The following is a 27,317-nucleotide window of genomic DNA, read 5'->3' on the forward strand; positions in this document are numbered from 1 at the left end:
GGTGTGCTCCTGGACCCTCCGAGTTGAGACGTGGAGGGTGAAGTTACAGAACAGAGCTACTGGATACGCTGCTATATACTGCCACAACCACGGTGATTTTTTGGATCCCATAGTGAACCAATCATGGTCATTGGGGCTGTAGTTTAGGGCTTGGCCTCCCGGAGTAAAGCACGGACGCTATCAAAAAGAAAACAAAAAAAACATATAAGGTGTGGACTGCGCGATCCATCAGACCTGCGGTGTAAAATAGCTTATGTGCATCAAGACGCGCATAAAGGGCGCGAGCAGTGAAGAGAATAAACGTGTGCCATGCAGTGTGTGGAATAAGTGGAGGCCTGCATGAGATAGAAGCGTGCCTGAGGAGCTGGGATCTGCAACTGTGTGAATCCCCTACATCTCTGGTGGTACTCAACACTTACAATATCCAGGTGCGAAAAAGTGAACACAGCGCAGCAAAGAAACTGGTGTGCACAAATCCAGAGTGCAGGCATAGCAGACAACAAACAGAACTGGCAGCGGACTTTTGCCTCGCAGAGGAAAAGCATGCAGCTGCTAGTGGATAACAGCACAGTGGTAAAGCTTAGTCTTCTGTGGACGCCACTCCAGCAGAATATTGGGGTTGAGAGGCACAGCATCGCCATGGGGAAGACTGACAAGCAGTAGTCTAAGCTAACTTTTGAGTCCCGGTGCCTCACCAAATCTCAGTCGCAGGCCTCTTCGGATACCAAACAAGACCTGGGGGTAGGAGGTGGAACTAATTTGGAAAGCAGCCTACGCGCAATGCAGCACAGCTGCAGTCAATAGACAATAAATTAAATACCCTAAATATGAGGATGGACCACATGGCAACAAAACTTGATAAAAAGAGACTTGAATAACGAAGGCAGAACAGCGGATATCCACAACAGAGGACACACTTGGCACACTGCGCACCTCCTGTCTGCAGATGGAGAAACTACTAGCCACAAGTCAGGCCAAGAATGAGGACCTGAAAGCCAGGTCACGACAGAATAGCCTCCGCATTACGGGGATACCTGAGACTACCAACACAGACAGATTAGAACTTGGAGCAGAGCACTTTTCATCAGTGTTAATTGTAGAACGGGCCCACAGGTCAATGGCGCTAAAAACCAGTGCTGAGCGCTCGCCCGAGGCCCATTATTGCTAAATTGAATTATCGTGATCGGGACACGGCTATTCGTTTGGTGCAAGAAAAAGGTACAATGTATCAGGGCAACATAATTGCCTTGTACCCAGATTTCACCATGGCTGTCCAGCAGGCGAGACGAGAATTCCAGCAGGTTAAAAATAAAATGCAAATGTTGAACATTTCATACGCAATGCTTTATCCGGTCCGACTTAAGGTGCAGCATGGAAGACAAGTGAACATTTTCTTGACGCCTAAAGAATCCATGGTATTTGTTAGGCAGCAGAAGCGAGCGGACCCAAGACGACGCCCAGGCGAGGATGCGATTAATGACGACGGATGCAATGGCTTGGTAGCCAACATTGCTGATGGCGAGGAGCAGACGGGAGGGAGGCAAGTGCTACGTATACATTTGGACTAGAAGCAACTGTGTCTAGCCCTCCACAGACTGCAAGGTCGGGGTTAATTTGCAGATTGAAATTTAGAAGAGATAGACTCCTCTGACCATTATCTGCTCCTGCCATACCGCTTGAACATCACTCTGATGTCACAGGGGAGGTGGGCTCTTAGATGGTTTTGAAGGCGGCTAGGCTCTGCACACTGGGCGATGTCTACAAGGATAACAAGTTCATAGACTCCTCTAAATTACAAGAGAATAGCGCTATCTCCCCAATGCTCCTATGTGTATATAGTAGACTCCAAGCAGCAATTCGTACACTATACACCCAGATCCCAGAAGAACCGAGAGCACTAGGGGTGCTTCAATTAGCACTCAACACCTACGCGGTATCATTTAATTATGCGCTTATACAGTGCATCACAAATTGTTACACAAGCACTGGCAGAGCGACCCCTAGCTAAGTGGAGCGCCATCCATCCAACGCCACTTAGTATGGAAGATTGGACAGAGTGCTGTAGCCGGACAGGGCAACTGACACCAGTTGTATTATACGCCAGCACAGCTCTTTAAATTGGGCTTGTGTGAGACAGCGGAGTGTACTAGGTGTAAAGCACCAGGAGCAGATTTCATTCATTTAGCGTGGATATGCCCTAAAATCCAGACATACTGGGGGAATGTCATAAACTCTCTTAATGTAATGGTTCAGGAGCGGATGGAATGCGCCGGCGGGCCTGCTTGCTGGGACTGACCGAAACGGTGCACCCATCCCACCGCAAACTGATCGCGATTGCCCTCCTATTGGCAAAACGGAGGGTCTCTATTTACTGGGGGAGTGGAGGGGTAATGCGGCACTAAATCACGAGCACCAGATCTGAGAAATTACTTATTGTCTGGATCAACTAACATGTTATACTGAAGAACTTCCACAGGCTTCTAGGCCCTGAGATGTGTGGGAACCCTTTACTGCGTATTTACTGACCATAAATGTTGTATAATATAAACAGGTGAAGTAGGTAACAGGAGCAGCGATCTCTACATATTGTGCCCCGGCTATACGGGAATTTGGATTGTTGTATTGTTGCTTTACATACAAAATGTAACAGAATACTCTGTATTGAACAAGGCTATGTTAATGTTGTTGTTCATATAAAAAAAAAATATGCTCAAAAAATAAAAATGAAAACAAAAAGGTTCCATGCAGATGCAACTTTTGGTGGCATTTTCAGCTTTGGATGGTGTTTCAGTGCCAAGCCAGAGGGTGGGCGTCCAAACTGAATTCTCTGTCCCGACCATGGCCTGCAGGCGGTAGTGCTTCGGAGGTCTCTTGTTCAGGAGGAGTTAGTTTCTTTAAAGGTTCAATTAGAGACTGAGGGGCAAGGGGTAGAGTACTCACTGCAAGAGACTCCAGAGTTAAATTGGTGATCTCGAACTCTGGATCAGATCACGAGCTGGCATCTACTGAGATAACCTTCTCTTCAGCCACTGAAGACTCTAGGATGGTGTTCATCCCCAACAACTTGATGTCCGAAGAGGTCAGGGGCGTTGCTGGTGGTCTTTAGCTGCTTTTATAACTTGCGTGCTTGACTATCACGAAGCGTCTTCTTCGAGCTGAATGCTCGACAGACCTTCTCCCTGTGATCCTGAGAGAAACATAGGTTACAGATCTGATAGCAGGCGGTCCGGGAGTAATTTGCATGACAATGGGGACAGAATCCAAATGGCGTCCGTTCCATCACCAGGAGGGCGTGGTCTGGAAATGAAACTGGAGACTGGTTTCAAAATCCTCTAAGGGCAAGGACTACTGCAGGACGCAAAGGAGTGGCATCAACTAGCCGGCTGGTTCTACCTCAACACACAGAGAAAAAACGCAATTGATAACAATACAGACGGTAGATAGCAATAGAACCGAAAGAGATCTGACATAAGCACACATGTCCGAACCTGATGGCAGAGAGAAAACAATCTAACAATGGAGTTGAAGCCCATGCTCAGTATCACCAAAAAGGAATCACTACCTCATGACTCAAAAGACTTTCTTCAAAGAAAAATAACCTGCATACATCCGGACCCAACACTAGATGGCAGAAGTATGCAGAGCATGTGCATCTACAGCCACACAAGCCTCCAACATGTAGTTCCCTAAATGAGAGCAGGGAAGGGACACAAATCAGCAATCAAAAGGATCGTAGAGAGACTTTTCTCTAGGGAGGGACAAACAAGAGGAGGAATGCAAGCCAGCAAATTAGAGTGGCAAAGCAAACTGATAAGCGGGCTACACACCGATTGCACGTTTACAACAGATCTTTCACAATAAGACAGCTCACTCTGTCTAGTGGGCGATACCTAAAAATACATTTTACTAACATGGGTAACTACCATTTTTGGGTGAGAGATAGGAGGGGAAAAAAAGGTGCCCAGTGTGATGAACCCAATTGGGCGCCACCTATTCACATGAATAACCAATCACATGGGGCACATGGAAGTGTATGGCAAATGTGAAAGTAACACTGAAAGGTGATACCAACAATTACGTAGGATGGGTATGGAGTCTTGGGAGGTGGCAGGGGTAAACAGACTGGGCGCACTGTTTCAAGGCGGGATGCTTTTGTCCTTTGACCACCTACAGGAAGAGTATGGGTTCCCGGCAGGGCATTTACTAGTTCATGGTAGCTTACTGGCTACCCTGAAGAGCTTGTGGGCATACATTTTGCTTTGATGTATACCACACATGACCCACTATCTGCGACACACAGATGTTGGGAAAGCGCTGTGGGAAGGGTGCCACCACAGAAAGAGTGGGGAAAAAGTGCTCATATATCCTAGAAAGTAGGGGTGGAACACAAAGTTTCAGTATATTCAGCATAAGATCTTTCACAGTGCTTACCTCACCCCAGAGACGTTACATCAAATGTTTGGGTCATCCTCTAGCTGTCCCAGGTGTCAACAAGAGAGGGCAGACATGGTGCATATGTTCCGTGGATACCCAGAGGTTGTGATACTACGGAAAGCAGTCTCTGCTGCACTGTTGGAGGTGACCGGCCTCTCAGACATGTGCACCCTTGAACGCTACTTGGTGGGCCTGTTTATGCCCCTGAAAGCTACAAGAGCCACAAACAAGTTCATAGATCTAACACTGCTGAAAAACTCATTGGTGATTGGTCTAAGCGTTGCGGTTGTGCGCTCAGCCAGGGAATGAGAGCCTGGCATATTTTGCACCCGTTATGTAATGCAGCCTGGGTGGAGGACAGGCAAAGTGCACATGACTGCTTGGCCAGAATAGTCGGGCACTTACAGAGTGCCCACCACCCCTCCCCCGAGAGCAGCATAGCCCTGCCCCGAGAGCAGAGCAGCACCATACAGTTCCACAAAGCTGCAGCAGTAGGAACAAATAAAATGATAGTTATTTTATTTTTATTTTATTTCCACTGATGAAAGCATTGAGGCGACACTCCTACCTTAGCGGAGCAGCCCCCACTGGTTGTCACCGTTTTTTGTTTTTTCTTGGTTCTTGTTTTTCTCATCGGTATATTGCACAAGCCAACCACTCCTCACAATCTCACTGCTCTGCAATGTCAATATCAGTCATGTGAAGAACACTCTGTATATGTAAATGCATTTTGTTGTTGATATGCTACACCTGATGGTGCAGTTGAAAAATGCAAATACAACAAGCATTGAAAATGCAATAGGTCTCGCAATAGAAGAGTTTGACATTTTTCGTTTTGCATATAGATGAGTGGCGTTGCGTGGATGAGTGGCGTTGCGTGGATGAGTGGCGTTGCGTGGGTGAGTGGCGTTGCGTGGGTGAGTGGCGTTGCGTGGGCGAGCGGCGTTGCGTGGGCGAGCGGCGTTGCGTGGCTGAGCGGCGTTGCGTGGCTGAGCGGCGTTGCGTGGCTGAGTGGCGTTGCGTGGGTGAGTGGCGTTGCGTGGGTGAGTGGCGTTGCGTGGGTGAGTGGCGTTGCGTGGGTGAGTGGCGTTGCGTGGGTGAGTGGCGTTGCGTGGGTGAGTGGCGTTGCGTGGGTGAGTGGCGTTGCGTGTGTGTGTGGCGTTGCGTGGGTGAGTGGCGTTGCGTGGGTGAGTGGCGTTGCGTGGGTGAGTGGCGTTGCGTGGGTGAGTGGCGTTGCGTGGGTGAGTGGCGTTGCGTGGGTGAGTGGCGTTGCGTGGGTGAGTGGCGTTGCGTGGGTGAGTGGCGTTGCGTGGGTGAGTGGCGTTGCGTGGGTGAGTGGCGTTGCGTGTGTGAGTGGCGTTGCGTGGCTGAGTGGCGTTGCGTGGCTGAGTGGCGTTGCGTGGGTGAGTGGCGTTGCGTGGTTGAGTGGCGTTGCGTGTGTGAGTGGCGTTGCGTGTGTGAGTGGCGTTGCGTGTGTGAGTGGCGTTGCGTGTGTGAGTGGCGTTGCATGTGTGAGTGGCGTTGCATGTGTGAGTGGCGTTGCATGTGTGTGTGGCGTTGCATGTGTGTGTGGCGTTGCGTGTGTGAGTGGCGTTGCGTGTGTGAGTGGCGTTGCGTGTGTGAGTGGCGTTGCGTGTGTGAGTGGCGTTGCGTGTGTGAGTGGCGTTGCGTGTGTGAGTGGCGTTGCGTGTGTGAGTGGTGTTGCGTGGGTGAGTGGCGTTGCGTGGGTGAGTGGCGTTGCGTGGGTGAGTGGCGTTGCGTGGGTGAGTGGCGTTGCATGGGTGAGTGGCGTTGCGTGGGTGAGTGAATGGTTAGCTGTTGCTTATGCGACGTATAGCACTTAATACTAAAGTAGGCAGACCTTCTTAGCCTTTGTGAGAATAATAGCAAAATAAAAATAAAAACCAGATCAAGTCAAGGACGCAAACGGCACCATGCTATTGTTTATTTACTCAGATGATTTGCATAAAAATGTAACTTGTGAGCACGTTTCTCTAACTCTCCAATAATCCCATTACAACACTTTGTACAAATGAGATTGGGACTCATCCTTCCGAAGTCGAGAAAAATGTGCAACGCTGTGTTGAAGTTAATTTTTTTAATTAACAAAATGCAAATAATGTGGAGAGATTTCAAGTGATTCAGGAATGGGCGCCCTTGTAAAGAGAAAGTACGGCCGGCCTGGGCAGTGATAGGGGAGGAGGGAGGAGAAATGCGAGTCACGGCAGCAGCAGCCTTTGATGTGCCTGCCGGCCGGCCGTGAATAATTAGGGGGTGAGAAATGCGCTCGGAGGGCTGCCTTTGATGTGGTAATGCGAGGCAGGCAGGCAGGCGGCTGGTGGCATTGTGCACGCGCTTTTTAGGGCTTGCGCAAGCGCAATGACCTAAAAAGCACATGCACTTGAAGGAATCGCCAGTGGAATCGCCAGTGGATAAACACTGGATAAGCCCCTATAGAGCTTCGCCAGCTATGCGCTGAAGCGCATCAGCAGGCGAGCCCTAAAAATGGTAAAAAGAATTGATATCAACAATCCCAAACAAAGTGCTCATTACAAAAATCTTAGACATGTCTCCGGTAAAAAAAAAGAATCTGATTTTACCTGGGCAGTTGACTTCATCACTGCCATCTTCACAGGTAGGCCATCCATCACACTGCCAGTGTAAGGGGATACACTGAATGGTGCCGCTGTGACAGGCAAACTGACCTATAGTGCAGCGCAGTTCTGTAGGAAAGAAAGTAGAAAATTACCATCCAGAAAGCATACGAAATCACTAAGTAAAAACATGCCCATGTTTTCTAGCTAACCAGAAGGAGCCACCTATACCAGGAAAGACATTTTAATTTAGGCATGCTAAGGTAGCTACGATTTTAGACTGATTAGTCATGTATGTTTATAGAAAATGGAGAATTGTTGTTTAGCATAGCATCAACACGCGTTTGTCTTAAACTTGATATAGTGGAGTCAAAACATAAGGGAAAGGCAGACAGTATTTTTTATGAAAGAACAATTATAGTCTAGAGCAGTGGTTCCCAAACTTTTGACTCCTGAGGACCCCCATTGAGTCACCACTGGAAGCCGGGGACCCCCAAGCAATTTGCATGAGTTAAATTAAAAAAATTAACCCCTTGCTCGCTCCTGCGTTCTGGAACTCTCTCCCGACGGAACTCCGTGGGACACCCTCCTACACTGAGTTCCGGAAAGGTCTAAAAACTCTGCTCTTTTCTCGAGCTTATAATGCTTAGACCCCCTCTGCTCCTGTTGGCCTCTCTACAACTCAAAAGCGCCAAGAAACCGCGTAGTAAAAGTGCGCTATAGAAATGCTTTTAAATTCAAAATTCAAATTGTGACGGAACCATTCCATCTCGAGTCACGGTGGAGCTGTGCTGGGGACGGAATGGTTCCATCATGGCCCGACCACCGCGCCTGCAAAGCGCTGATTCCAACCATTCCGTCACAAGCACAGCGCCACCGCGGCTCGTGACGGAGTGGTTCCATCACGAGCATGGCAGCGCCGCGCGGCCCCCACTGCCCCCTAACGCTGCGGCGGAATTACCGCCACGGCCAAGGGGTAAAAACAGTAATTAAAAAAAAATACACACATGTGCACACAAAACAAATACTCAAAGTACTAAGGATTTTGGGGCCATATATACGACCATTTCATTTAGCGCCTCGCAATTGGCGACACATTGCGAGTGGCAAATTGCGAGTCGCTAAATGAAATGTACAACAGTTTGTTTAACACTGTTTGGGATTCCCAATGGGGTCGCAAATTGCGAGGTTCATTAATATTAATGAGCCTCTCGCAATTTGCGAGCCCATTGGGAATGCCAGCCCTCCCAGCGATGGTGGCCTGCTGGGCTCTGCAGGCCACCATGTCTCGGACTGCTTTGAAATAAAGCAGTTTAAAAAAAAATGCAGCCTCCTTACCATGCATTTAAAAACAAAAAAGAAAATGAAATGTTTTAGTTTCATTTTCTAAGGGCAGGCAGATGTCCCTGGGACCAGTGCCTGACCTTAAAAAATTATTTTGCATGCATTTGGGAAGGGGTCCCCTGGGGACTCCTTCCCATTTGTGAATGCATTATCATCTACTTGAAGTAGGTGGTAATTGTGACTGTTTTGCGACCGCAAAACATTTGTACATGGTTTTGAGATTCGCTATTTGGAAAGGAATGCCCCTTCCAAATAGCAAGTTGCAAAACCTATTTAGAGAGTCGCAAACAAATTGCGACTCGCGAAATAGGCTATGTACATGGCCCAATAGGTTTTAGCGTTCGCGCATATAAAAACAGATCGTACATCTGGCCCGTAGTATTTTGTATTGAAATAATAGCCCCCCTGTCACATGTATTTCATTTGATTGTAGCATCTCTCATACCATTGTAGGATGTCAGAGCACTTTACATCACACACATATAGAGACATTGAATCATTCATGTAAATCAGTGTGTATATAAAATGTTTAAAGAGTGCTTGGTCTGGAAAAGCACAAACTCAGGATTCAGAGCATAACACAGTGGCTAGCATTGACTTCAACATTAAAAATGTATTTCCACCCAAACATATCTTTTTAGCAGCATCAGGATAATGAATAACTCAGACAAAATATAAGTTACTAACTGGTACCATGCAGTTTGCAAGCAGCTCTTTGATGACAGTTTATAGGTCCCTCTGCTAGATTACGATTGTCACTTATGAAGTGCACAGTAATAAAGGAATCTCTGGGACAAAAGCAGTGACCACGAACCTAGGCACATAAAATGCTGCTTTTTAAGATGCATGTTACACGTTCTTTGCAGTAGGCACATTAACCCTCTGTGCTACATTAGTTAAATCAAAGCTGCCACTGAACAAAACTCTCTTCGCTCTCCAGCAGGTACATTAATCACTGGCATTCTCTTGACACTTTTATTGTTGCTGGAAACCTGCTAATTACACAAGAAATGTTTCTGTGCTTTTAAAACTGTTGCCTACGGACCCCCTGGGAATGTGTCACGGACCCCTGGGGGTCCGCGGACCACAGTTTGGGAAACACTGGTCTAGAGCATACAAAAGAAATTCAATCAACATAAAAAGATAAATAATGTAAAGAACATCTTCAAATCACAAACTACAAGAGAAAACAATGAATGACAAGGAGCTCATGACTACACTGGCAGTAGGTCATCTCCACAGAACCAGTTTCTAGGGACACAGAGGAACACGGACTAATCTGTTCAGCTGCACTTTTACATCTTTCAGGGATCAGGACTATCTCAGGTTGTAGAAGTACATAAACAGACAGTTGAAAGGAACTGAGAAACGTAGAGTACAGACAAAGCATAGCAAACACAACTAAAAAATAAACACATTGAGGGAATTACTGAAGATGGTTTCATTTCACACGTCAATGGCTTCAAGAGTATGATTACTAAGCTGCTCATCATAGAGGAAGTCCACCCAAAAGCACGTATGTCAAATGAAGTAAACAGAAGCTCGTAAGCCTAGCTGAAAAAAATATTACTTTTTCAACAAGCATCCATCTCTACAGGAAGTGTCATCACAGGTCTTTGTCATTTCCTGCCTCCTCCCGTATTTTAGCCACCTCTTGAAGGAGTTCCACAGCTCAGGCATGAATGCAAAGGTGAGGACAGAAACTAGGGCATGCCTGTTTGGACCTTTATAGACATACCACTAGAATCCATGCTCCAGGTAAACAGCCGAACACCCAACACAAGGTAGATAATTTTTTCATTGTTGAAACTGGTTTACACCCTCCTTCACACATCTTGGACTCCCTCTTCCCTGGCGGTTATAACATGCAACACACAGACTGCACATTCTAAACAAAATGAAGCAACTTGCAATCAAATGCTTATTAACTCTATCCCACAAAGCCTTTCAAGCTCCTCTCCCGCCACTCCCCCCTCTCAATTTCCAAAATGGACTTATCTGCGCTATAAACCAAACAAGCACTTCCTAGAAATCTCAGCCCTCATCACCGCTGTCTCTATCCAACAACACCCATTCTACATCCCTCTAAGACTGCAACCCCCCTCAGCAACTCCAAAACATAATGAAACAACTCATCAATAATCCCCTGCACCCCTCAAAGTAAAACACAGGACCACATGTTATCAGTAACCCCTTATACCCACTGTCAGACAGCTACAGACCTGGACAGAACACTATTCCATCCCCTTACATACTGCATCTCCGCATCAACAACAGAAAAGGAGGAACAAGAACCTTTATAACCTTCATCTCCATCAAAGACATCTACCTGGGGAAATCCAATAACAAAACAACTTTCCAGGTCCCTTCCATGCAACCACAGATATCAGTTATTTCCCAAACATATACTGCACCACTGTAAGAATTCAAATCTACAGTCTCAAAACTTGATCCACCCAGCAAGGACCTCATCCACCTGAAACACTTACGGGTTTAATGAAAATAAATGTACCATTAGCGAAGGAAAATTCACAGATGCATTTTAGGCAATTCAGATCCTCCCCCTGCTAAAGAAACCATCACTGGCCCCAGTCAAGCTCACATACTTCCGAACTATTAAGCACATCCCATTCACAGGGACAATCATTGAGAAAACAGTAGCCACACGACTACAGGAGCACATCAGCAAGAATAATCTTCAACAGGACTATCAATTAGGCTTCAGATCACACTGCGGCACGGAGACAGCCACACCTAAAGTAGCTGACAACGCCTTCTCCATGAAAAGAGAAACGACTCTGCTGCCTGGTCCCGCTTAACGTCTCTGCAGCCTTTGACAGTCTGCCATCCAGCTCGGGTTAACTCCCCGACAACACCCATGGGATGTTCATGCACGACCGCGAAAAAGCTCAGATCCTAGCTCATCAATGGGCACCGGCTTGTGCAAAAACGTTCCACATGATCACAGGCACTCCCAGTCTACTGCAGAGTACCCCAGGGCTCCAGCCTTTCCCCATTATCTTTAACTTACACAGGGAAATTTTTAGATTCACTCTTACAGACGGGCAGCATTAGGATCAGTCAATACGTTGAGGAAACCGAAACTCATCTAAAAATTTCCTGTTACCCCCAAATCTTGCCTCAAACATCCAATCTTAGATATCAATTAACCTCCTGGGGCTAAACCCCACAAACAGTAAAATTCCTACCGTTTGCCACAGCACCAACCAATCCCAGCTTCAAGCCTGGCTCTGCAACTTAAATCTACCAGGCTTCACCCCTCAGCTGACAAGACTACTATGCAGTATCTCTGGGATTCATCCTAGAGAAAGACCTCTCACTCAAGGAACAGAAGGCAAAGAAAACTAAGACAGCTTGGTTCCAACAGTCTGACTAGAAGAGCGTGAATCAGTTTCCCCTTGAAGACTTCAAAACATACGAGCCTTGGTCCTCTCCCATCTTGAAGGAGGCATCGTACTGGCTTATCTGTATCCTCAATACCACCCTAGCACACCTGAAATATATTTATTTATTCAGTGTTTTCTATAGCACAAACCAGACCCAGAGTATAGGTGTCAAAGCGCTTCACATTTCAACCACCTTTCGATATCAGTAGATATCCAATTTTTTTACGTTCATAACATGTTAGTGTATACCATATCAGTGTCATATATTCATCCGTACCTAAAACAAAAGTAGTGAGGAGTAGTATTCATCAATAAATGACATTCAAGATTGTGGTCTCTTACTTCGAATTCAGATAAGATCCTTCGTGGGTTCTTCTATATCCAAGCTGGTTATAGTATTGTTATGTTTAACCCATTGTTCATTATGTCAGAAATGTACCCATCAGAATGGACTTAGTTTCCTTTTTAAATCGTGGGGCATGGGTGATTCTTCGGATATTCTGAGGGAGCAAATACTAAATCATTGGTGCAGCTCGAATGAATGCTCTATCGTACGTTTTTTTCCTACGGTAGAAGGCTGGTTTCAGTAGAAAATGCTCAGATCCCCTCGATGGTCTAGTGCCTCCGGACAGTATAATTTTATGGGCTAGGTAGTGTGGAGTTTTGTGGTGTATTTATTGCCTTGTGTGTAATGTATGCAATTTTAAGCTCTATTCTTGCCTCGTATGGTAACCAGTTGAGCGCTTTCAGATGTCGCGTGATGTGGTCGTATTTTTCTGTTCGTTATAATTCTAGTTGCTGCATTGAGATAAGCTTTTAGGGGAGTCCTGATAAGAGTTGCATATCCGTATTCAATTCTTGATATGACCAGTGCCTGTACTGTCATTTTCAGATCTCCGGGATCTAGGAGTGGCTTCATTTTTCTGAGGTAGTTCAGAGGAAAACAAGCATTTTTTGCCATTGAGTTGATGTGTGCTTGCATGTTTAGATCTTTATCCAGTGTGATACACAGTGATTTTGTTGAGTCCATTATCGTTGGGGTACCGTTTAGTACTGTGATCATCTTGGTCTATTCTTTGATCTTGGCTGAACTTTTAGAGGGGGTGATCAGAATGAATTCATTTTTTTGTGAATTTAGCTTAAGGTGATTGTCAGCTAGCCCTTCAACGGTTTCCTTGGATGCTTGGTTCATAGTGTTGATCTCTTAAGGCGATGCTATCTTCACATATAGCTGGGTGTCGTTAGCATACATGTGAAAGGAAATGTTCTCCCTATGTAGTACTTCAGTTAATGGTTCGATGTATATGTTAAATAGTGACGGGGATAGTGTTGATCCTGTGGAACCCCAATTTGGATTGGAGACAGTGGGGATAGCTTGTTGTCCACCACAAATCTTTGTGATCTGTTCTCAAAGAAGAAGTAGAACCATTTCAGAACAGTATCCGATAAGCCCATCCTATTTTCCATGCGATCTAATAATTTTGGATGGTTTACTGTGTCAAATGCTGATGATAGGTCCAGAAGGATCAGGAGACCGGTTTCATTACGGTCGAGGGCTCGTAGTGCGTCATCTACTATGTGTAGGATTGCTGTCTCCGTACTGTGGTTTGGTCTGAACCCTGATTGGCAGTCATTTATAGTAATTCGAATTCAGCAATGTGTTGATTTAATTGTTTGTGAACACATGTTTCTAGTACTTTGGCAAGTAGGGGAATGGTTGTTAGTGGATGAAAGTTGTTTGCATCCGATGGGTTCACTGTAGGTTTCTTCAGGAGAAGGGTAACCTGGCCTGTTTTTAGGCAGTCCGGCGTTGATCCTTGGGCAAGCGATTTGTTAATTATCTTAGTCCAGAGTGGGATGAACATGAGGTTGCATGAGGGCCAGCATTTTGATGGCAAAGGGTAATTGTAGTGACTGTTTGGTTTCAGCGATAGTAATATTTTGTTGATGTCATGTTGATCATATAGTTTGAAGGTTGACCAATGGGCATGGTTTTTGGGCATTGCTCGAGTCTGTAGTGTCGGGTACCTCCCTGGTTCACTCCTTAGGACTGATGCTTTTTCCGCGTTATTCTTGAGCTCTCTCTCCAATGATTTGGCTTTCTCAGTAATGAATGTTGGAAAATCTTCACAGTTCAGATCGGATTTCGATGTTAATATGGAGGATTTAGTAAATGTGTTTGATTGTTCTTTTAGTAGATCGTAGAGTTTCCTTGTCTGTTCTTTGCGTTTACAAGTTCATTTCTAAAAAAAAGTACGCTTTTATTGTATGTTTTTCTGGTCATTCTTAGTTGTTTTAAGTGGGGTTATGATGGAGTTGGTCTCCACATTCCTTCTTTTATTCTGAGCCTACGTCTTTCTTCATTAAGTGATCCATTGAACCATGGGTTTTTAGGTCGAGCGACCTATCTCAATGCGCATGCGCATTGAGAGCGGGAGCTCGATATAAAGGGGCTTAAACTGAGGTTTAACTAGCTGGCGATTTGGTGCTGTGCCCGTGAAATGCTCGTGCACAGCATCAAATCGCCAGCCATCTGCTCCCCAGCAGCTCCGCCCCACAAGCTTCCCCCAGCGTGCGCTCTGGCTCAGCCGAGCCGCACTCCTCCCACACGGCCACACCTCTCACACACAAGTTTCTTGCCCACAGATTTATTTCTCTTGTTTTCACCAAACCGGTTCTCATTATCAATGGAAGCAGCAATTATTAAGGCATGGTTGGTTAATTGCACTCGGCATAAGAGCGTTTGAGACATAGTGTTTTGTACTCACTGAAACTATTATGATTTGTACACTGTAATAAGGAGAATAGACATATACTACATACACGACTTCCATTAATGTGGAATTTACATCGTTTGATTACGCCTTTTGCTCAACACAGTGGAAGGTAGATACTCACTTTGAGTTTTAATGATTACATGCACATTTACGCATCTTAAATAACCGTGTTATTCACGCAGTTGAGAGCTTCTTACACAAACCAGTTACAGGGAGGTTCCCATCACATGGGTTTGCGTGGACACGGAGACTTTTGTTGTACTTTTGTCATTTACCTTAGAGGGCTTAGTGCGCCTTTGGTTAGCATACTTAACTCTCCTCCCCTCGCGACGCTCTTCCCGCAAACCATCTGTTCCCCAGCCGCCTGCCTGCCTGCCTGCCTTTCCACATCAAAGGCAGCCCAGCCTCCCTCCCACAAGATTCTCAGCGTGCGCTCTGACTCAGGCCGGCACATCTCTTCCCCTAATTATTCACTGCATGGCCTGCTACAGAGCGCACGCTGGGAGAAGCTTGTGGCAGGAAGGCTGCAGCCGTGTATATCCTTTTCCTCTCCTTGCCCCTTTCTCATTATGTCTGACTTGTTAAATGATTGTCCTATATTCATAGCATTATTCCCAACACTCGGGATTTTGTCACTGTAAACAAGATTTGGACATTATAGTTAATAAAACTCAAATACCTTTAAAACAAACCTGAACTGTGCTCTGCTTAGCTTGTTAGTCTCTTGAGGCCGGTTTAAAATGAGTTTGTCAGTGCAAAGAAAACACGCTGCTGGCAAACGTTCCCTTCACAAACGGACTTTTGATGACTTCTGTGTAGAATGTTCAAAATAAATGTTGCGCCTTTACACCTCCATCCCACTCGTCTTATTCCTCCTAAAAGCACTTAATTAAAAAAAAAAGTGCAAATGTGTCTAGCTTCACCTTTCTTAATAACTCGACTGACAACATAACTCCAGTATGCAAACAACCTATAACCCCACCACATCCACCACCACATACACCAACACTTTAACCACACCCACCACCACCACATCCACCACACCCACCACCACTACATCCACCACCCCATCCACCACCACCACCCCATCCACCACCACTGCATCCACCATCACCACCGCATCCACCACCACCACATCCACCACATCCACCACCACATCCACCACCACATCCACCATCACCTGCACATCCACCATGACATCCACCGCCACATCCACCACATCCACCACCACCACATCCACCACCACCACATCCACCGCATCCACCACCACATCCACCATCACCACCACCTCCACATCCACCATGACATCCACCTCCACACCCACCACCACATCCACATACACCGCATCCACCACCACCACATCCACCACATCCACATCCACTGCATCCACCACCACATCCACCACATCCACCACCACATCCACCACCACATCCACCACCACCACATCCACCACCACATCCACACCCACCACCCCATCCACCACCACATCCAACACTTCCACCACCACCGCATCCACCACCGCATCCACCACCACCACCGCATCAACCACCGCATCCACCACCACCACATCCACCACCACCACCGCATCCACCAACACCACATCCACCACCACCACCACCACATCCACCACCGCATCCACCACCACCACATACACCACCACATACACCACCACATACACCACCACATACACCACCACATACACCACCACCACATACACCACCACCACATACACCACCACCACATCCACCACCCCATCCACCACCCCATCCACCACCCCATCCACCACCCCATCCACCACCCCATCCACCACCCCATCCACCACCACCACTGCATTCACCACCACCAACACCCCATCCACCACCACCACTGCATCAACCACCACCACCGCATCCACCACCACCACCACATCCACTGCATCCACCACCACCACATCCACCACCACCACATCCACCACAACCACCACATCCACCACATCCACCACATCCACCACATCCACCACCACATCTAACACGTCCACCACCACTTCCACCACCGCATCCACCACCACATCCACCACCGCATCCACCACCACATCCACCACAACCACATCCACCACCACATCCACCAACACTTAAACCACACCCACCACCACTACATCCACCACTACATCCACCACCCCATCCACCACCACCACCACCACCCCATCCACCATCACCCCATCCACCACCACTGCATCCACCACCACCACCGCATCCACCACCACCGCATCCACCACCACACCCACCATCCCCACCACATCCACCATCACCACCACATCCACCACCACATCCACCACCACATCCACCACCACATCCAGCATCACCTCCACATCCACCATGACATCCACCGCCACATTCACCGCATCCACCACCACCACATACACCACATACACCACCACATACACCACCCCATCCACCACCACCACATACACCACCACATACACCACCACATACACCACCACTTTCACCACACCCACCACCACCACATCCACCACCCCATCCACCACTACATCCACCACCCCATCCACCACCACCACTGCATTCACCACCACCAACACCCCATCCACCACCACCACTGCATCAACCACCACCACCGCATCCACCACCACCACCACCACATCCACTGCATCCACCACCACCACATCCACCACCACATCCACCACCACCACATCCACCACCACCACCACATCCACCACCACCACCACATCCACCACCACCACCACATCCACCACCACATCCACTACATCCACCACCGCATCCACCACCACATCCACCACCACCACATCCACCACCACATCCACCAACACTTTAACCACACCCACCACACCCACCACCACTACATCCACCACCCCATCCACCACCCCCACCACCACCACCCCATCCACCACCACCGCATCCACCACCACCACCGCATCCACCACCACCACCGCATCCACCACCACCACCGCATCCACCACCACCACCGCATCCACCACCACCACCACATCCACCGCATCCACCACCACATCCACCATCCCCACCACATCCACCACCACATCCACCACCACATCCACCACCACATCCACCACCACATCCACCACCACATCCACCACCACATCCACCACCACATCCAGCATCACCTCCACATCCACCATGACATCCACCGCCACATTCACCGCATCCACCACCACCACACCCACCACCACCACCACATCCACCACCACCGCATCCACCACCAACCGCATCCACCACCACCGCATCCACCACCACCACATCCACCACCACATCCACCACCACATCCACCAACACCACATCCAGCACCACACCCACCACCACCACATCCACCACCACCACATCCACCACCACTTCCACCACCACCACATCCACCACCGCATCCACCACCGCATCCACCACCACCACCGCATCCACCACCACCGCATCCACCAACACCACATCCACCACCACATCCACCACCACATCCACCACCGCATCCACCACCACCATATCCCCCAGATCCACCACCACCACATCTATATGTGTGTGTGTGTGTGTGTGTGTGTATGTGTATGTGTGGCTGTGTGTGTGTGTGTAGGTGCAAATGCAATGTTCTTGGATTTTCGTCACAATAAAATACACTGAACATAATCTTCACAAAAGTTATTTACAAACGTTTAAGGTATTGCCATTATAAATTACAAGAACTTTTATTTAAGTATTAATTATTTACAAAATTAAAAGCCATTGTTATTTGCAATATCAATACATCTAAGTCACGTAAATACAACACACATTGCATTACAAATGCTATAGGTGTCACATTTGCGAACGTTAAAACTATTGACATTGTAACTGACAAAGCTATTAATTTTGCTATTTTCAAAACCAACACATAAATCAAAAAAGTGTCATTTACAATACCAATCGCTCAAACTTTCCTAATGCGAGACCTATTGCATTTCCAATGCTTGTTATCTTTGATCTGTATTCTTTTCAGTTTTAGGGGAGCAATGTCGCCAATTATTTTAGATATTGTACGATTGTAGTGGTCTGTAAGCTCACTAACGTCCGTTAGTCCAGAAGAGGGATGCAGCTCTTTCTCGCATTGCAGTGTAAGAGTCTCAGAGTTCAGGTCTCTGGTGTCTCTCACACAACGTTTGGGTTTGATAGGTTGCGCTCTTATTTTTAGCTGGTATTTGGAAAGTGATGACGTGGTGATCGGACTAGTCAGCGTACGATTGGGAATGCTTGGATCGTATTTTCTTTGGCAATGATCCAGTCTAAAGTGGCTCCTTTGGAGTGAGTGTGTTGGTAGTGCACAGGCTTGTATTAGTGAGTGATCGTCTAGGAATTCTTTGAGATGGTTGACCTGATTATCTTGGATGTCGTTCCAGTGAAGATTGAAGTCTCCTAGGAAAATATTGTTGGAGTGAGGATCTGAGATAGTTGTAATAATTTCCATTAGGTGATCTATGAAAATTAGGTTTTTGCCTGGGGGGTGATAGAATGCGTGTATTTTGTACACTTGGTTGTCTGTGAATCTTGCTGAGAGCCCCAGGTATTCACATGAGTATCGGGTCTGATATAACTTTGGAGATGTTGATGTTTGATCTGTGGATGCAGGCCACGCCTCCTCCCGATTTGATTAGCCTATCTGGCCTTACAGTGTTATAGTTTGGTGGTACCAGCAAGTCTAGGCAAGGGGAAGATGCTTCAGATAGCCAGGTTTCCGTTCGAATAGCCAGGTCAGACCCGATTCATGATTAGATCACCAATGTCAGCGGCATGTTTCATTGCTGAGCGGCAGTTTATAAGTAGGCATGAGATTTTTTTTAAGGGTTTTCTAGGTCAGAGTTTGAGTTGGGCCCCTCTAAGCTCAGTCTTATTTCATTCAGGTTATTAGAGTTTGGTTTTCTTTGATTTGTATGTGATATGTGATATATGCCCGATGCAGGTGCAAGGCTAGTCAACGGCTCAAAGAAATTCGACCACATAACTGCAACATTAAAAGCCCTACACTGGCTTCTCCCTCCCAGCCCAGGTCATCTTCAAGAGACGCTAGATCACTTAAAGTCCTCAATGAGATCCTACCTTACCTGGCAAACAAACTAACCACATTTAGGGAAACAACGCAAGACCAGGTACCTTGATATCACCAGACTAGAGAGAAAACAATGTGTGGGGGTGGGGGCAGCTTTCTCCGTTCATGCACACAGAATCTGAAGCAGCATCCCCCAACCACATCAGATCCATACCGACTTTCCTACAAGTAAAAAAACTCTTCAAGAAGAATTACATTCCTGGCCCGAAAATATACCATGTCCTTCCGACAATGATTGCATCTTGCTTGGGGCTGTGCCCTCGTTCAGAGCTCTTTTGCTCTCAAACTAAATTTGTGCTCTGCAAATACCCACACATATGAAGGCAAAGCCTTTAAAAGCAGTTCATTATATTCAGGAATGCCAGGGAACAAGCTTTTGAGGAGCGTGAGTAAGGATTTGAATTCTATTCTGGAATCAATCCAAAGCTGGCTTTTCAAATATGATGCCAGATGCTCTCTCAAATGTTTCAGTGATTATTTTTAGTACCTGGAGTCATGTATGCTGTTTCTTAGGAGCACCAGACAGCTCCCGGACTACCTGTAGGTCCAGCACTGCCCAGAGACTATATTACACATATTTTACATAGGTCTTTTTACTGGTACCGGAGTGCAGGTAAAAACTATTTTTAAAAACTATTTTTTAAAAGCCAGCAGCCCTTGTCTGTAGATTCTCATCTCCTGAGATCAGAAAGTGCCAGGGTGTCAAAGGACAATCAGTGGTAGCAGTAGCTACCCACCTACTCATATCTTAAATCCATTTTAGTTCTCTCCTACTTCACTAATATCTACATAATCCCTTCCAACCAACTGAATATTCGAAGGTTGTAAACCATATAAAATAAATTCTAAAGACCAGAACTACTTTCACCTCCAGGTCCCCTAACTCCATTTCCCTCCAATCCTACTGGTTCTCTCGGGTCAACCTCTCCTTTGAGACTTGATTAGAAACAAATTGTCTGAATTGGCAACCAAAACAAGACTAGATAACCTGAGCCAACTATTTGAAGGTGTTATATCTTCATGTTCTTATTGAGACTATCTTCAAACAACATTAGTGCGGTCTTCTGATTTGCTTTTTAAGATATAGACATCAATATTTTAATGCATGCAGACGTTGATTGTCATAACACACAAAAATTATTTTACTTACAGTTCGCGCTAAGCAATTCACAGCAAAGCAGTGCAACTTAAGAACACTATTGCATAAGGTAAGCACAGGGTCATGCGGAAAGATACTAAACAAATATTATTCCACAAATAAAATAGGTCACAGTTAAAATTCTGCTTGTGGGTAATGTTGTTGGTTGCGGACTACCATTCAGTATTTCACTAAACACTGGTTCCACAAGTGTTAAGCACACACATTAACATGGTGCAAAAATATCCGATTTCCGTGAACACTTGTATCATGAAGCCACTGTATTGAAATAAAGAGGCTTTTTGTATAACCATAGAAACCACCAAGCTCAATAGTATACCCTACCCACCCACAACCTCGTGGTTCTACTGCAGCAATGAACATCATCCTCACCGCTTCTTCCTGAACTGTGTTCGCATGCACGGTCATGTTCTGGTGGCCCTTACGTACCATGTTTTGGTGCCCATGTAAAGCATTTATTAGAAATGCTTGCCTGCATACAAGAACGCATGCACAGGAATATGGCGCCAAGTAGATTGAAGGACTTCTGGACAAACGACCCGCACAATTATCTATTTAAATGGCCTAAGAATTGTTTCTGGATGAGGCATAGAAAAAGCAATTTGGCCTACTCGGGCATGCAGTTAATTCATAGCAACTTGTAGACCACAATAAGTGCTTGGAATCTAGGGAAACACAAGCCATTAGATAAAAAACATCTTGCTGATTTACAGCCCCGCTCGTTCAAGTTGATGAAAGGAGATATTGCATCTATAATGTATAAGGATTTCAGTTATGTGCAGGCTGCCAGCTGCTGCCTTTGATGGAAGACAGTCTTGTGACATCGGCTCATCTAAATTCCTGGAACACTTATGCATCCAGATGATTCAAACAAAGCGATAAACCCTTGGCCTGTGCAGGAGGCACTTGCTGGATGACTCAAGAAGACAAGACAGAGGATGCAACAGGCCCCCCAGCAGCATTCTGTTGTCATAGGAAAGTAAAAATAGGCACTTTCACACTACAAACTGCACCTTTAGGAATATCGGCTTTTACCAATGGATTTTGAGAAGCAGCTACAGCTTGACACATCTGGCTCTACACTTTCAAATACCAACTTCACATTATCTATACAAAAATACAATTTCTAAAATCAATCTGAAATAAGAGTCCCTGGTCAACTGGATATCAGTAAATGAATCGTACATTTAAAGAAAACACTACCTAGCCCATAAAATTACACTGTCCGGAGGCACTAGACCCTCGAGGAGATCTGAGGATTTTCTACTGAAACCAGCGTTCTTCCATTTGAAAATAAAAGTACGATAGAGCGTTCAAGGGAGCTGCACCAAGGATTTGGAATTCGCTCCCACCGAATATCAGAAGAATCACCTATGCCCCCCGATTTAAAAAGGAAACTAAGTCATTTCTGATGGGTACATTTCTCCCATAACGAACAATGGGTTAAACATAACAATACTATAACCAGCTTGGATATAGTAGAACTCAGGAATGATCTTATCTGAATTCGAAGTACAAGACCACAATCTTGAATGTAATCTATTGATGTATACTACTCCTCACTAATTCTGTTTTAGGTACGGATGAATATATGACACTGTTATGGTATACACTGACATGAACGTGTGAAAAATGGATATCTACTGATATCGAAAGGTGGTTGAAATGTAAAGCGCTCCGACACCCATACCCTGGGTCTGGTTTGCGCTATAGAATACACTGAAGAAATAAATAAATACAATTAAACATTCCCTACCCATGGGAGGATAACACTTGACATTTCCTATGGGATGCTGTCCTGCCAATAGAACTCTGGTGTTTAGTGGGTGGATCACTGCTTGCGGATTGCCCTTCGAATACAGAAAGTGAGTACTGGAAAAGGCACATTCTTCTCTTCTGCAGAGATCTAAGCTCAGGGCAGGGATGTGTGAGGTGGGGTTGGATTCAGAGTGCAGCACTAGAATAGGGACATTATCCTCTCCTGCAGCGATCTGACCTCGGAACAGGGCTGCGCAAGGTGGCGTTTGATTCAGAGTGCTGCACTTGAAAAGGGACATTGTCCTCTCCTGTAGAGATTTGAGCTCGGTTTGGATTCAGAGTGCTGCCCGCTGGCACTAATCATAAGTGAAAGTGGAAGGTCCATTAACATGTATTTCTTTCAATGTGTTGTTGTGACATCAGCACATTTACAAGGGAGCAAAAGAGGCTTCTGCCTTGCGTCCCAGCTTTGATTTTAGAAAGGAAAATGCTTCTGGTGATTTCAGCAAAAAGGAAAATGCTACTTACCCGTATGCATCTGTTCTTGGCATGTAGAGCTGCAGATTACTACACTTAGCATTAGATCGCCACCTGGTGTTGGGCTCGGATGATTGCATGTTGTTGTCGTCATGGAAGAAGTCTTTTGTAGTCACGAGATAGGTGACTCCTCCCTTGGACGATAGCGCGCATGGGCATCGGCTCCATCCTTAGATTGTTTTTCACCATGATGGAGTTAGTAGAAGTAAATAAAATGATGTCCATGCGTGTTCATCTAAGTAAGATAAAACGGGAACAGATACAGGTCCCGGGGAGGCGGGATGGCGTGTAGTAATCTGCAGCTCTACATGCCAAGAAGAGATGCATACTGGTAAGTAGCATTTTCCGTTCGAGGCATATGAGCTGCAGATACTACACTTAGCATCGATTGTGCAGCAGTCTCTCCCCTAGCGGTGGTCACCTGTATCCGTTGCAGTAGTTTGAAAGAGAGTTTTAAGGACAGCTTGGCTTACTGCAGTTTGCTGCTTGGCTTGCACATCAACACAGTAGTGTTTAGTGAAGGTGTGTGTTGTAGACCATGCTTCTGCCTTGCATAGGTCCTCTAGGGGGATGTTCCCTAAGAAAGCCATAGAGGCTCCTAGTTTGTGTGTGGAGTGCCCTCTAGGAGTAACTGTTAATGTATGTTTTGATAGCATATTTGTATACATTTTACAATCCACCTTGCAATTCCACCCTTAGAGATAGGGTTGCCTTTATGAGGTGGAGAGAAAGACACAAATGTTTTGTTTTTCGAAAAGATTTAGTTCTATCTATATAGTAGAAAAGAGCTCTTTAACATCTAGTGTGTGTAGAGCTCTTTCTGCTACAGAGTCAGGGTTTTGAAAAAACACAGGTAACTACAGATTGGTTCCAATGAAAAGGAGTAATGACTTTTGGAAGGAATTTAGGATTAGTTCTTAGAACCACTTTGTTACGATGTAGTTGTAAAAATGGTTCTTGTATTGTGAAAGCTTGTATCTCACTTACTCTTCTAAGAGAGGTAATAGCAATAAGGAAAGCTGTTTTCCACGTGAGGAATTGCAATAAGGAAAGCTGTTTTCCACGTGAGGAATTGCAGTTCACATTTGTGTAAAGGCTCAAAAGGGGTCCCATGAGTCTTGTAAGAACAACGTTTAGGTTCCACACTGGAGAAGGTGGTAACCTGGGGGGAATGATTCTTTTTAATCCTTCCATAAATGCTTTAATAGCAGGCACTCTAAAAAGAGACAGATGTTGTCTGTTTTGTAAATACGCTGCAATTGCTGCAAGGTGCAGGCGTATGGATGAATATGCTAAGTTACATCTTTGTAAATGTAAAAGGTATCAAATGATATTCTGGATAGACGCGTCGAGGGGTTCAATTTGGGTATTGTTGCAATAAATGGCAAATCTCTTCCATTTAGCAGCATAACAAGCTCTGGTAGTAGGTCTCCTGGCCTCTTTAATGATGTTCATACAGTCTGGAGGTAGGTTAAGATAACCAAACTCTGAAACTTCAGGAGCCAAATTGCCAGATTCAATTGATTTGGGTATGGATGTCTCCATGGTTCTGCGTTAACAGGGATGGTGTGAGGCGTAACTTTTGGTGTGGAACTAGAGAGAATTCTAGTAGTGTGCTGAACCACGGTTGGCGTGCCCATGTGGGAGCTACTAGGATTAATTTGAGAGACTGTTGTCTGAGCTTGCGTACTACTAATGGTATTAGTGGTACTGGCCTGACCAGTTCATCCATATCGCATTGCCCTTGGACAGCAGGTGTGGAAACCTGGCGGTGAAGGTTGGGCATTTTGCGTTTTCTTGTGTGGCGAACAGATCTATGTCTGGATGAGCCCACTTGTGGAAAAATGGTTGAAGAACTTGCAAATGTAGTTCCCATGAATTTGTTGTGTCTGCTGATTCAACAGATCTGCTATCTGATTGTGAACTCCTGCAAGGTGTTGTTCTAGCAGATATATATTCTGTGGAATGGCCCATCTCCACATGTTCTGTGCAAGCTGGGACAGCAGAGAGTGTGTCCCCCCTGCTTTTGTATATAATACATAGCTGTCATGTTGTCCGTCCGGATTAAGACAGCTTTGTTTTGTACTTGGAATGTTTTGAGTGCTAAGAATATTGCTAGCAGCTCTAGATGGTTGATATGGAACAATCTTTGTTGAATGGTCCATTGTCCTTGTGTCGTATGATGTAGGAGATGGGCTCCCCATCCTGTGAGAGATGAGTCTGCTGTGAGTACTATTTGTGGAACAGGTTTGAGGAACGGCCGCCCCTTTGTCACGTTTTTGGTGTTCCACCACTGCAGAGAGCGATGTGTGCGGCTGTCTACCAACACCAGGTCTGTTAGTTGCCCTTGAGCCTGGTTCCACTGTCGTGCTAGACATTCCTGTAACAGACGCATCTGCAGTCTTGCATATGGCACAATAAAATTAAAGATGTCATCATGCCTATTAGTCTCATGAACACTCTGGCTTGGAGAGAGTGTTGATGTTGGAAGACTGTGACTAAGGCTTGAATGCTCTGTATCCTTGCTGGACTGAGATACGCCAGAGCTGTAGACGTGTTTATTGTAGCCCCTAGATACTGATGTATATAAGAGGGTTGCAGGTGCGACTTGGTGTAGTTGATTGTGAACCCTAAGTGGTGCAATGTTTGAATTGTCTGATGTGTGTGTTGGACAAACTGATTGAATGACTTGGCTTTTATGAGCCAATCGTCTAGATAAGGGAAGACCTGTATTTGTGGTCTCCTGAGATGTGCTGCTACTACTGCTAGGCACTTTGTGAATACTCTTGGTGCCTTTGTCACTCTGAATGGAAGGACTTTGAACTGATAATGTCCTTCCAGTACTAACCTTAGATACTTTGTGAGCAGGATGTCTAGGAATGTGAAAGTAGGCGTCCTTTAGATATAGTGTTGTAAGGAAATCGCCTTGTTGCAGCAGTGGGAGCACTTGCTGTAAAGTGATCATATGAAAATGATCTGATTGTATGTAATGATTGAGGGGCTTGAGGTCGAGAATTGGTCTTAGTGTACCGTCCTTCTTGGGTATTAGAAAATACAGTGAGTAAACCCCTGTTCCTTGCTGTTGTAAAGGAACTATTTCTATTGCGTCCTTTTGAAGACAGAACTTCTTGTTTGAGCAGAGTAAGGTGTTCTGCAGACATTGGACGCTGCCTGGGCGGTATGTGTGGAGGGGTTGCTATAAGTTCAAGGCAGTAGCCATACTGGATAATTTGTCTTACCCACTTGTCTGTTGTGATGGAATTCCAGACAGGTAGGAATTGTATTAATCTGCCCACCACAGGAGTGGAATGCTGTTGGGGGAACAGAGGGAAGTCACTGTTTTGTGGTGGAAGAGGTTTGATTATTGTTGTTACCCCGACCTCTTCCTTTGTTGTTGTTTCCTCTATATCCTCCTCTAAAATATCCCTTATTAGAGGATGTTTGTGTGTTAGATTTGAAGGAGGTTGTATTGTCTGCTCCAGTCTATTTGGAGCCTCCTCTGTAGAAGGAGCGACGAAAGGACCTTTTAGCTTGTGTGGACTGTAAAGCTCCCATAGATTTGGCAGTATCTGTATCCTTCATTTTTTTCAAGTGCTGTGTCTACCTCTGGTCCAAACAATTGATTTTGATTAAATGGTTGATTTAAAATGGTAGTTTGGGGGGGCGTGGCCAGGCGCCGAAGGGAATGGCCACCTGAATCCCCAGCTCCGCCGGGGCCGTCAGAGTCCCGTTATCCATCCGCACCAAATCCTGGCTAGGAGCCACCTCGCAGGCAACCCCTAGCTCCCCCAGGCCGGGTAACGCATCGGACCGATTTCCAGGCCCTGCACACCTTCGGAGGCTCCGGGAGGCGGCCGACGGCAGGCAGCGGAGACCCGGCGTCACACCCCTGGAGCCCGGGAACGGCCGCCTCTGCCACTCGAGGCCCCGGCTTTCGGCCTGCCGCGGTCCGCGGCTTGAGAGGCGCGAGGGCGTGGCCTCCGCGACGGCGCGAAATCGCCAAGGCAGCCGGCGGGACCCATCGGATCCAGGAGACCCGCTCACCGGGACCCGGTCCTCCAGATACCACCTACTCAAAACAGTAAGGAGGGCTGCTGCACGTTGCGCCGCTACCACGGAGGGTGCGTGAGGAGCGACCGGCCTGTGCTGCATGCATCCTTGCGGGGAGCTGTTGCCCCAGAGAGCTACACGATAAGGGCCCAGAGGTCGGACA

General features: G+C 46.3%; 1 protein-coding gene across 6 annotated transcripts in view; it reads right to left on the reverse strand.

Moving 5' to 3' along the window:
• DGCR2 (DiGeorge syndrome critical region gene 2) overlaps positions 1-27,317 on the reverse strand; it is a 345,968-nt gene that overhangs the window by 173,764 nt on the left and 144,887 nt on the right. For all 6 annotated transcript variants that reach the window (XM_078667852.1, XM_078667849.1, XM_078667853.1 and 3 more), the window contains one exon: positions 7,035-7,157. In XM_078667852.1, coding sequence (XP_078523978.1) covers positions 7,035-7,157 — 123 coding nt within the window. The remainder of the gene's footprint in view (positions 1-7,034; positions 7,158-27,317) is intronic.

The sequence above is a fragment of the Lissotriton helveticus genome, chromosome 11 (assembly GCF_964261635.1).
Source record: "Lissotriton helveticus chromosome 11, aLisHel1.1, whole genome shotgun sequence".
Lineage (NCBI taxonomy): Eukaryota > Metazoa > Chordata > Amphibia > Caudata > Salamandridae > Lissotriton > Lissotriton helveticus.